This window comes from Bos mutus, chromosome 12 (genome assembly GCF_027580195.1).
Source record: "Bos mutus isolate GX-2022 chromosome 12, NWIPB_WYAK_1.1, whole genome shotgun sequence".
Lineage (NCBI taxonomy): Eukaryota > Metazoa > Chordata > Mammalia > Artiodactyla > Bovidae > Bos > Bos mutus.
In genome coordinates this window covers 78,365,168-78,377,266 of record NC_091628.1, presented here as the reverse complement: position 1 = coordinate 78,377,266, position 12,099 = coordinate 78,365,168, and the positions used below count along the sequence as shown (strand labels likewise).

General features: G+C 45.8%; 1 protein-coding gene across 5 annotated transcripts in view; it reads left to right on the top strand.

Moving 5' to 3' along the window:
- Positions 1–12,099, top strand: part of TPP2 (tripeptidyl peptidase 2) — a 58,276-nt gene that overhangs the window by 44,682 nt on the left and 1,495 nt on the right. For 4 of the 5 annotated variants that reach the window (XM_070380768.1, XM_070380767.1, XM_070380766.1 and 1 more), the window contains 5 exons: positions 2,729–2,880; positions 3,960–4,056; positions 4,977–5,107; positions 8,286–8,493; positions 10,219–10,338. In XM_070380768.1, coding sequence (XP_070236869.1) covers positions 2,729–2,880; positions 3,960–4,056; positions 4,977–5,107; positions 8,286–8,493; positions 10,219–10,338 — 708 coding nt within the window. Of the gene's footprint in view, positions 1–2,728; positions 2,881–3,959; positions 4,057–4,976; positions 5,119–8,285; positions 8,494–10,218; positions 10,339–12,099 lie in introns of those variants that run through there. The other variant, XM_070380769.1, reaches the window with a different exon arrangement.

Sequence of the window (12,099 nt, the reverse complement as noted above, 5' to 3'; positions counted from 1 at the left end):
TTTGTTATATATTTAATGTATATAATGCTGATTACCTAATCAAGATCCTTCATCATTAACTTCCCCCGTCTCTTGCATTTTCAGTGTAGTTTATGGTTGCTATTATATATGGTTTTTCTCTATCTATATATAGATCTTTGTTAGAGTTCATTGTTAATCATCAGTTCTGTTTAATGGATTGTTCATTTTAAATTCAACTGTTTTCTCTCTTTACTAAAACATCTTAGCCAATGCCTTACCTGTGGGCCTCAGAGGAGGCATTGCCTCACAACAGAGAGGCTTCCCCTCCTGAAGTTTGTCCCTCTCCCTGCTCAGGCGAGGAGGCGGGCTCCCCAGGGGGACGCACATTCGGTCAGAGGGAGTGCTGGTTGCCCGGTGCCCTCCTCTGGGCAAGTCCAGCACCGCACAGGAGCGTGACTCCAAGGGAGTGGGGCAGAGGTTGGAGTCACTTCCCCCTCGAAGTCTTAGGTGTGCGGCCTCTGCTACACAGATGACACACAGTGTCTGTCCCTTTAAGAACTTGGTGACGAATCATTGACTCTAGGGTGCCAGCACTTCTGACCTGGCTCCAGCGCAGGCCAGCGCCCACCCAGGACAGTGAACCTGGAAGGGTGAGCAGGGTGGTGGCAGGGACCCTCTCCTCTCCCCGGGCTCACATGTCTCTGGAGGCCTTTGTCCACGGGCTCTGGCCCCCTGACCTCAGAGGTTGTGTGGCGCCAGAATGGCCAAGAGTGGATTTCTTAGATTGCTCCCCGTCCGTGGGTTTCTGCGCTTGGAGTGAGTCCTCCTGAAACAGCAGTTGTTGTTTTCTTAGCACTGCTACCCAGTGGCTCCCGTGCTTCCTGTTACAGTACCCCCAGGTAAAGTTTAATTGTGGAAGCTGTCAGAATGGACGTATTTTATGTAGCATTCACACCTCAGAAGCCTGTTTTAGCAAAGATGAAGCCAGTACTGTTTTGTGGCTCAACCCGTGCAGAGTTTTTTCCTGAAATTACGTGATTGGGGCCTTAAAAACATCAGAAGTGCCATTTGTTTCAATTGCAGCAGCTCCGTTAATGAAAACACATACAAGATTTTAGCATAGCACCACTTTTACTATAAACCTGAAGATAGAATTTTAGAAGTTGTCTTAATAATGATGTAATTAGGGCCGCTTAGTTATTGGGTCAAAAACAGCAAGTATAACATGGGCTGTCATTGCCCAGACACCGCGTTAACTTTTCTCAAGAGCAGATGTACACGTTGATGAAATAGATGCAGATCGAGGTAGTTACATGGGCTCTCGTCAAAGCAGAACTTCTCAGAACCATCTGTACCTGTTTACTTCCCCTTCTCTCCTCGACTCCCTCTCACTCGGCCTTCACTGCCGACCCCCTGCCCTCCTCCCCTGCAGGCACTCCCCCGTCAGTGCCCATGGCCACTGTGCAGCCAGGTTGACAGTTCCCTCTCCCGTCTGATGCCACCTCTCAGGTGGCCTCAGACGGTCCCCCCGCGATGGAGCGCTGTGGCCCACACCAGGGCCCACTCTCTTCCCTCTCTCTACCCCTGCTGGTCTCGTCCAGCCCCTCATCTTAAGCACCCCAGCAGACACCATCGGCCCTGCACTCACGGGGCATCCCCGGTCTGTTCATTTCTTCTCTCAGCCGTTCTTCCTTTCCAAGCTGTGTCAGGAAACCCGGGCTTCTTGCCAACTCGTTCCGCTCTCTCTCCACTTTTGCCCTCTGTCATCCAGTCTCCAAATATCGTATCAAAGAGTTCTTAAGCGCCAACCAGAATGGTTCATCCATCCAGGATCCAGTGTTAGTCAGCCAAGAGCACAGATCTTTGATCATGCCACTGCCTTGCGCCCGGCTCCTCCTGTTGGGCTCAGAATAACCCCCGTCCTCTCTAACCGTGTCCTGTCAGCTCGGCTCCCTGTGCCACCGCCCGAGTCTCAGCAGCTCGCCCTGCGCTTGCCGCCCCCGCTCAAGTTTCTGCCCTTGCTCGTCTTGTCCCTGCAAGTGCTCCTTCCCCGCCTCGTTTTGGTTCTTTAGGTTCATTGCAGTTCTCTCATTTAGGTCACTGAGGCTCCATGAGCTCAGACATCAGCTCCTTAGACTGTCTCTGTTAACAACTTTGTCTACACAGGCTCACCACCAGCCCCCCTTACCCAGCTGTCACACCGTGCCCTCACCCTGGTCTGTTCTCCTGATACTCTGTGTCGTTACCCAAGTTGTTTATTTACTCACCCGTTACCCCATTTGTTGGCTGTCTTCCCGCAGCGCTGAAGGCCCTTGTCTGCTTTGTTTTAGAGCAATTACCTTGCACGTCTTGGGGTCTCAGTTGAATAAAGAAAGAAATTTCTCTTTAAATTTACTTAGAAAAGAGGATCTTTCCTTTTTTCAATTCTAATTAATTTCCCTCCTCAGAAATAAAATGTGGATCGCTCAGTACTTTTTTGTAGTTAATCTTTCACAGAAAACCAAGAATACCAAATACACATACATGGGGAAAAATTTGTCCTTATTTCCTTTGTTTTAAAGGAGATAGTAGAAGCATCATCTCCCTAAAGTTTGGGAGAAAATGACTTTGATCACAGATTGGAACTTGAGATGCATTGTGGCCCTTAGAATCCAAAGTGCAATGTAGTACCGCTCAGGGGCAGCCCGTGTTAACGTGCTGTTCAGCTAGTGAAGATTTCTAAGTATGCAAAATAATCACGCGTGTTAATTTAAGACTCTCTCCGCAGGATGTAATCCCTGTTCATTATTACCTGATATCTCCTCCAACAAAGACTAAGAACGGCAGCAAGGACAAGGAAAAAGACTCGGAAAAAGAGAAAGATCTGAAAGAAGAGTTCACCGAAGCATTACGAGATCTTAAAATTCAGTGGATGACAAAGTAAGTTCTAAATGGCTTTGAATCTTCCAAGTGTTTACTTCTCTTTTCCCAGCTGCAACAGCCCTTAGTAAATATGCAAAGACTGTATTCAGAAATGTCAACAGTGAATAGGATTGCAGGTGCTTCTAAATTTTTCCTGTAATTCTGTTTATTTTTGAATTCCCCTTTGTAATGAGAGTTTTTATTTTAATCCTATCCTCATTTGCTCTTGGAAGGGAACTTTATTGGAAGGTGCAAAGAAAACCTGTCACCGTTTGCCCACTCTGCGGAGATCATCAGTGTCCCGTTGTTACCTGTCTCTGTGTTTATACACGTAGCAGGTGGGCGGATCCTGGTTTTCCAGTTACAGTTTGGTTATGAGCAAATTTAAAACCACCTTTTCAGGCATCTGGAAATGATCCCGGGAACACGCAGACAATGGAGGAACAGCATTTGCTGAGGCCAAGTCCTGGGTGAATTTGGTTGAGAGGCAGGGACTCCCTCCTGCTCAGCCTCTGCTTTTGAAGCGGAGGGTCTGCCCGGCCGGGCACCGCTGAGACCCCGAGGCCCTGCCCGCTCTGGGAAGCAGTGACATCACACCCAGTGTGGCAAACCCCAACCTCAGCTGCTGTTCCTCCCAACATATAATCAGCAAGAATATAGTTTACTCAGCTTCCCTAGCCAGGAACATGCAACATTTGTCTCTGTACTCATTCAAGACTTCAGATTTTTCAAGAAAGTGTAAATTTTCCTTCTTTGTAGATCTTAGACCTTTCTAGATCTTTTCATCTTAACTCTTTCTGAATTTTTCCTGCTTCCTTTTAATAAATTGAGTTGTAGCTGGTATGTAGGAAAGCTGTTGATGCTTATTTTTATCCAGCCATCTTATTGAACTCATAATTGAAATAATTTTCAGTTTTATTCTTTTGGTTTTCTAGAGACATGGATTTATACTACCTGTAAATCTTTGTTAATAATTATATTTCAGATCGATGCATTAGGATATTGACTGGAGCTTCAAAACAGTATTAAATAGGAGTGACAGATCTTTTTCTTTCTAAAAGAACTAAATAATGACTGTTTCTTTCTTATTTCCATAGGCTGGATTCTAGTGACATTTATAATGAATTGAAGGAAACGTACCCTAATTACCTTCCTTTGTACGTTGCACGACTTCATCAGTTGGATGCTGAAAAGGTTGGGCATGCTTATTTTTTACTATGAGTGTATTTCTTTGCTTGCAGTATTATATAATGTTTGCATTTGAAATAAAGATCCAGTCCTGATCATCTCTTCCTGGTGACTGAAAACATGTTTCCTCACCTTGAATGATCTGTTGAGCTATTTTCCTAAAGCTCTGGACTTGGCCATTACTATATCATTTGGTTGAACGAATATTCTTAGCTGGTCTTGTTCGGTCAATGGGAGAAAGAGGAGATAGGAAACCCTAAGGATTGCTCTGTTGACCTTGACCTGAAAACAGCTGGAAGCAGAAGGCAGTGGTCCTGGCCTCCTGGAAGCCTGAGCAGCTGCAGCAGAAGCAGAGTGATCCTCCTGTGTGTTTAACGATTGTCCTAGCTCCCAGCTGTCTTGACTGGACCGGCTCCTGATGGGAGCCGTGGCTGTAGACGGTGCTTATAGCCCTGATCAGCTCAGAGTCCTGAAGGGTTGAGCGTGAGCCAGAAGGTACCGATGGGAGCAGATTCCTGGGGCCGCCACACTGCAGTCCTCAAAGTGAGACTCATCAGCTAGTGCTTTTCTTACTCCTGTTTGCGTGTGGTGTGCAACCAGGGTAACATAGCCAATCACATTTCTTAAGTCTTGATAAGATACCCGGGAAAGGGGTTGCCTTGGAGAAAACACTTACGTCTCTATGAGCTTGGTCTCTGGCTGAGTCTTACTGTTCATTGCTGGCAGGGAGTGTAGGGGCAGGTATTTTCCCGTCTGCGCTCAGGTTCTCTAGAGGTGCTGGTGGTCATGAAGGTCACTCTGGGAGGTGGCACCCGGCCCTGGCCTGCAGCCCGCCTGCTCCTGCACCACCGCGGTTGTCACTCCTCAGAGTCCGGCTGCTCAGAGATACTTCCTTTTTCTTATTTATTCTTCTCTTTCCTCCTCAGGAACGAATGAAAAGACTGAACGAAATTGTTGAAGCTGCAAATGCTGTAATTTCTCACATAGATCAAACAGCCCTAGCAGTTTATATTGCGATGAAGACTGACCCCAGGCCTGATGCAGCTATTATAAAAAAGTACCTAACCAGTAAATACTCTTTCTTGCATCTCATTTCTTGGTGACTTTTTTTGGTTATTGAAAATATCCTCCTTTTCTGGTATTTGTTTATATCCTTATCGTTGGGAGTTATCAGGTTGGGGATACTCCATCCTTAAATATTTGGTGGTAGTTTTCTCTAGTCGTTTAAGAAAAAGCAAAGTCATTGGCTTTCTCCACCATCAGGTGCTGTCGTGGTGGAGAGATTAGAGTGACTGTCATCACACAGTCCAGCCATTTGGGGGTTTGTGTGAACTGGACATACGGAGAAGCACATAGCAGCCTGTAAAACTAATTTTTCAACCTTTTATTGACGAATAATATAGCATGACATACTCCAAATTTAGCTTGTAACGCTTAATAAAATGAAAAGAAAATTAGCTTAAAACTATTATCTAGCAACCTCAGTTTTATGAAACTGGTTGACAGAAATACTTGAGAAGGGGGATTATAGTTTAGCCGTAATAAACCCTAGTGTGATATGTAAAACTAGTGAAGCCAGATTTGTGCGTTTATTAGTTTCCTTCCATGTGGGAGTGTTTCCACGTGCTGCTGTGACGGTCTACCCTTCGTGAGCTCCTGCCTTCATCTCCTGATGGATTGTCCAGGATCACTTCTTCCTCTGTCGCCTGGGTTTGTTTCCAACCCCAGGGTCCTTAACTGACAAGGGTAGAAAGTCCCACCTTCTCTTAGAGTTGCTATAAACTAATAAACAGAAACTGTTCAGACTGCCTGAAAGGACGGTCATTTCCTTTCGAGATTCCGCCTGCTGCAGTCAGGATTTTTTTTTAAATACAAAATGCTTGATGGTAAACTGCTGGAACTCTTGGCATTACATCATTCGTACTGCTGATAAAGGTCTTATGAATCTTACAAGCAGCAGTTTTCAAGCAGAATAAAATGTTTGCAAAATAGGTGGTTGGCCATTGTCAGCATCCTTCCACGGAGCCTTCTTGAAACATTGCTATGTTCTTGTTACTAATGATAGTGGAATTGACTTATATCCCAATACAAAATGTTTTGGGTGTTTAAAAAAATAATAATAGTGGACAGTGTAGCTGCCAGTTATGTACAAGGGATTCCTAGGAGCATTAATTTCTCATTTCCATGCAAAACTGCTTTTTCACTTAAGTCTCTTGTGTCAACAATTGTAAGACAGCCATTTTGTAATCTTAAAAATTCTAATTTTTTTAGGTGATCTAATACTAAGTTTTAATTACATTTAAACTACAATTTACTCTGGCCACTAAAGTGTCTGATTGAAGTTGCTTCCTCAAATGTATCTGTTGCCACCTTCATCAGTCCCTAACTAAATTTGATTCAGAGGTGTTTATTGAGCAAACACTGCTTGGGACACCCTTGAGAGGAATGTTAAAAAAAGAAGAAGAACCTGACAGTCTCTACTCTTAGAAAATGTACTGTCTAATATGGAAGTTGAAATGGTGAGATAGAATGTGACTGAGAGAAGAAGTATTTTAAATTGTGAACGCTTATGGGAAGGAGAGCTGACTTTTTTTTTTCAAGGAAGGAAAAACCTCATGGAATGATAGGTATTTAATCTGAGCAGGTCAGTTCTCGGAAGAGGGGAGGAAAAGAATATTCCAGATATATGGAATCTGAACTGTTGGATCAGAAAATGTGGAAATAGCAGGGCATCTTACAGGTGACCTAATCCAGGCCTGGCTTGTCCGGCACAGCCTCCCCCCAGCCTGGCCTCCACCCTCTGCGTCCTCCAGCCCTTCTTGGGGCAGCAGGCACAGTCAGTCAGGATGCCATGGGTGACCAGATGTCCAGACCTCGCCATGCTTGCCCCTTCCTGTTTCACGGCCCTGCTTCTTCACAGAGTGGGCGCCGTGCCTGTGCCTGACTCCTGGAGTTACTGTGAGCACAAGTGAAATACTCCTGAGACGTTCCAGATGCTGCCCAGCATCTACAAGGTTGGGGGTGAGGGGACCCCATTAAACAAAAAGCTGCATAGTTGCCCCAAGCCCATCCGTCCTTCTGTTCTCAAGTCCAGAGTGACCAAGCACGTCAGGTCCCCGGAAACGTCTCCATGAAAAGATGTAAGAGTGGGCTCTTTTAAAACTTTGAAACTCTTTGCTGATAAACTCTTAGGCAACTTTTCGGCATAATTTCATCTGCATTGCAAATGTATCAAGGTGGGTAGCTTAGGTTGTAGCAGGTTACTGCGTTGTTTGGGGTTTTTTCCCTTCCCGTTTTAGTTGTCTATTGTACTGATAACTGTTGACTTGGTAGTCCCTGTGGATCTCATATGGGGCACGTCTCACTCTGCATCCTTCAGAATCCTCCTTATCATTAGACAGCCTGTCCGTCCTGTGTTTGAGTGCCTTCTGGTCGTCATCTCAGCACTTAGGTCCTTGTTTGCACACGAGTTGGACAGGGTGCCTCAAGTAAGCAAGCTTTCTGAAGCGCACGCTGTTCCCCAGAGTGTAGGCAGTTACTGCATTTCATTCTTCAATGGTTTATTGAGTATTCTGTGCCAGGCATTATTCTGGGCACTTGGAATACATCCAAAAACAGAGACGCCTGCCTAGAAAGCAGGGGACCTCGGGATGGGAGCAGCAGTGGCGGGACCAACCGCGGAGCTGAGTCCTGGCCCTGCCACTTCCTGGCTGGGGCCTTGAACAGATGGCCTGATTGCTTTGTGCCTCAGTTTCCTCCTGTGGAAAATGGGGGGCCATTGGTGGTCGCTTACTCACAGAATTATTCTGAGTATAGATGAGTTAATACGTTAGAATACTGAGAACACTTGGTGGCACATGCAGAGTAAGCGTTGCATTTCTGCGCATGTACAGAAGTTCACAACTACAGAAATATGTAATAAGTGATATTTACGAGAAGCCTAAACACTTAGAAGATGCTGTTCTAAGACTTCTGTAGCCAACAGAATTTAGAACCCAGCACTCTCCCCTCTGTTGCCTATGGCTGCTTCAACCAAGTACAGCGACCCCACTCATGTAATCCGTGCGTGTGAATACATGGCTTATGTTGTCACACCAGCAAACATCTATCCAGGGCTGTACGATATTGCTGTGTTGTAAAGCTCAGGCGAAAGGTGCATGAGTTTAATCTCAGATAAGGCTGTGTTCTTAATGCTGTGTTACTGACCTGTGGACTGTTCTGGGCTTGGTGTGCAGTGACATGGACAAGCAGAAGTCGACGCTGGTAGATGCGCTCTGCCGGAAAGGCTGCGCCCTGGCTGACCACCTTCTCCAGGCCCAGGATCAAGATGGTGCCGTGTCGAGCGACTCAGAGGGGCGAGAGGAGGAAGGAGAGAGCACCCTGGACTCTCTGACGGAGACCTTCTGGGAGACGACTAAATGGACCGATCTCTTTGACAATAAGGTACCCTTTCTGCTTTTTGTTTGGGCCCAGCTCTTGAGGATGTGTCCCAGGCCTCTCTTGGGCCCGGCAGGCGGACCAGAGAGGACAGAGTACATGGATGGAAGCTGAGCTGGGCTCTGAAGAAGCCATGGTCCTAGCAAGGTGTCCCCCTGGCTTCCCGGCTTTGAAAACCACTTGACCGTTGTTCTGTCTGTGTGCATGGTTACCAGTGGCCACGCTAGTTTGGAAAGAGTTGGAGAGTATATATGGAGCTGGAGGCTCGGGTCACGCTGTTTACGTAGGAGCCCAAACTGAGGCACCTGGGAGCTGTCTTCTGCCTCCCACACCTGTCCACATGCTCGCTTGTCAGGGTTGGAGGCGAGGGTATTCTGGTTAGTTCCGGTGTGTGTTATTTCCCTCCAGGCTCTAACTGCTGAGGAGATACCACCTCGATTTATAGCTGACCAGTTTTTAAAACCTAGTTTTAGAAAAAGCAACCTGGATGAGCTTTTTGGATTTTCATTATAGAAGCATTTTAAATCCCTTCTGGCGCTCAGCCATAATTCTTAGGGTAGAGATTATGTGACTGCAGGAGCGGTCAGCCTGTCTTTTTCCTGGACATAAAGGAAATGAAGTCAGTGGAATGCTTCTTACCCAGCACAGACTCTTGGGTGTGTTGTTGATTTTTGTTTGTTTGTTTTAAGCAGACAGATGCTTGTTTTCAAGAACAGCTATGGTAATTAGTAGTAACGACCTCTGGATGGAAGTAGGAGGAAATTCTTCCTGTCCACCAGGGTTTTCCACCTGAGGACAGAAGTGTGGTTAGAGAAGGAACTCAGTTGCGTTCTGGAGACTGAAGGAGTCAGCCCCAGAGGTTAAGAATTTAGATATGGAATCAGCGCCTGGAGCTTGAGCCAGGCCTGCCCCTGCAGTGCTGACCGTGCGGGCCAAGGCGGGTGGCTGGCTTCTGATGTGGGCTGTGGGCTCCCGCAGGCTCTCAGGAGTGAGTGTTGAGAGCCCGGATGGGCGTCAGCAATACTCACTGTTACTGCAGCAGCTACCACATGTCTGCCGTGTGCCAGACACGGCACTTGCTGCTGGGAAAAGATGAGTAAGAACCTGGCTAAACACTTGAGCGTCACGGTAAAATTGTTACAGTAATTCTCTTCTTGCCATAGTGCTTCTGTCATTCAGGGCCACTTCTGCATTTTATTACCTATCTGTTTACTGTGTTTGTAGCAACGGGTGTTGAACCCTTTGCTTGACTCTAGAGTACATATAAATGGGAGTGGGTTCCTTTCTTTGAGGACATTCTCCACATTCTAAAAGTAGAGACTATTGCATATAAACCCCTTTCATGGATGACAGCCTTGTGCTGAAGGGGCTTGTGTCATTGAATGAAGCCATCAGCCATGCCATGCAGGGCCACCCAAGATGGATGGGTCATAGTGAAGGGTCTTGACAAAACATGGTCTACTGAGGCAGGAAAAAATAAATGGTTACAAGTAACTGCTAATGATTTATCATAATAGCTTTATTCCCCCAATCAATTATCTGTTCTTTGCAATACTCCGGTCTTTTAAAGACACCAATTGTTCTTTTAAAAAGTTTCAAAAATTGGCTTGATGTGATATGTTCATTTGAAAAATTACACTTCTGTTAATGCTTCAGTTCTTTCATTATTAAAGCAATAGCTTAAATTGTAAACTATTTTGTAGATAAGCTGTATCTTGTTTTATATCCTAGGTTTTGACATTTGCATACAAACATGCATTAGTGAATAAAATGTATGGGAGAGGCCTTAAATTTGCAACCAAACTTGTAGAAGAAAAACCAACAAAAGAAAACTGGAAAAACTGTATTCAAGTAAGTGACTTGTACTCAGTACTTAAATCAGCAATGTGGAGTGTCGTTTCAGTGTCGTTAGTGGCAAGACAGAAGCCTCGTGGTGACAGGATAACACCAGCTTCATCGTGACTTTTAATTATTAGTCTAATTAACGTGATGGGAAATACACTATAAATGCATGAAAGATAGTAAGCTGTTTACTTTTTTTTTTTTTTTTTTTTAACATTTTTCACTCCTGTCTAGAAAACCTATATTTAGCCTCTAGTGTTTTCAACACAGGCAAAATGTGTTGCAAATATTGTGTAGTTAGAAGATAGGTTTCCTTTATGAAGGAAACAAATAATTCTCTTTAAATACATGTTGGCTCAGAGCCAAAATGGTTGAGCTTTTAGAGTCTGTTTCATTTGCTTTGTCATTTAAAAGGATAGGCCATTTTTAATTTTACCATGTGTTTATATGCAAGCAAGTTCTGTGCCTGAGCTTTCTGCACAAGTTAAATGTCAAGTGTAGAAACTTAGTGAATTCTGAAGAAATTGTTTCAGCCTAGTCTTGTCTTTGGACCAACATGATTAGTTTATGCCAAAAAGGTAGATGACAGTTGAGAGCTGGTCACGCCAAGGCGGCCAGGGGCCTGGTCTTCATATTTCAGGTGGCAGTAAAAACTCACCTGTGGCCGTTTTTGGTAAACTATAGCTTACCTTTTCTCTTGGACCTCTTCTGTGTATCTTGACCAAGTCAGTTCAGATTATAAAACATTTGAAATTTTTGTTTTATCAAAAAATGTTTTTATTACCTTGGGAATCTTCATTGCTGCGTGGGCTGTTCTTGAGTTGCCGTGATTGAGGGCTCCTCTGTGGTTGCGCTGAGCGGGCTTCTCATCGTGGTGGCGTCTCTTGTCGCAGAGCAGGGGCTCCAGGGCTCACAGGCCTCAGCAGTTGCAGTTCCCAGGCTCTGGGGCACAGGCCTGGTGGTTGTGGCGCACATCAGCTTAGCTGCTGCGAGGCAGGTGGGGTCCTCCCAGATCGGGAATCCGTCCCTCGTCTCCCGCGTTGGCAGGCGGATTGTGTACCTCTGAGCCACCAGGGAAGCCCTGTTAGATCTCAGTTCACGTGTGCAGAGCTTCGAGGAGGTGGAGGGAGCTCTTCCTGGAACCAGCTAGTACTATCGTCCCGTCACGGACTCTATAAACCCAGCGCTTGTACTTGTGAAGCCAGCCGTCTACCCAGACTCACTCAGCAGGGCACATTGCACACCTTGTCTCTGTCCGCTCGCCGGCTGTCTGTTCTCCACACAGCAGCTGGAAAGGACAGCTTCATACCCTCGGGCTGAAGCTCCGTCACATTCAGAGTACTATCCACATCCCCCGTGGCTCGTGAGGCCCGGGGGTCCTGCTGCTGCCATTCTCCCCCGCCGCAGCTCACCGATGTCTCACGTCTCATTCTCATGTCGCTCACGTCCGCCCTCTGCTTCCCCTGTCTGTGTGACTGACACCCACCCCCTCCCAATCTGCATTAACAGCAAATTTTATTTTTACTATATACCAGATATATTCTTAATTATTTACTTATTTATTCATCTGTTCAATAGCTTTTTACTTTCCTGAACAGAACATAAGTTTCTTGCAAGTGGGAAGTGACTTTGCTGAATGCTTTTTCCTAACACCTAGAGCAGGGAAGCTAGGATGGGAAGGAAGAAAGGAGCAGGTCAAGTCATGTTGATGGGGAAGAAGACGGGAGGGAAGCAGGAAAGTCTCCCTGGATGGTGATAATCACCAGGGAG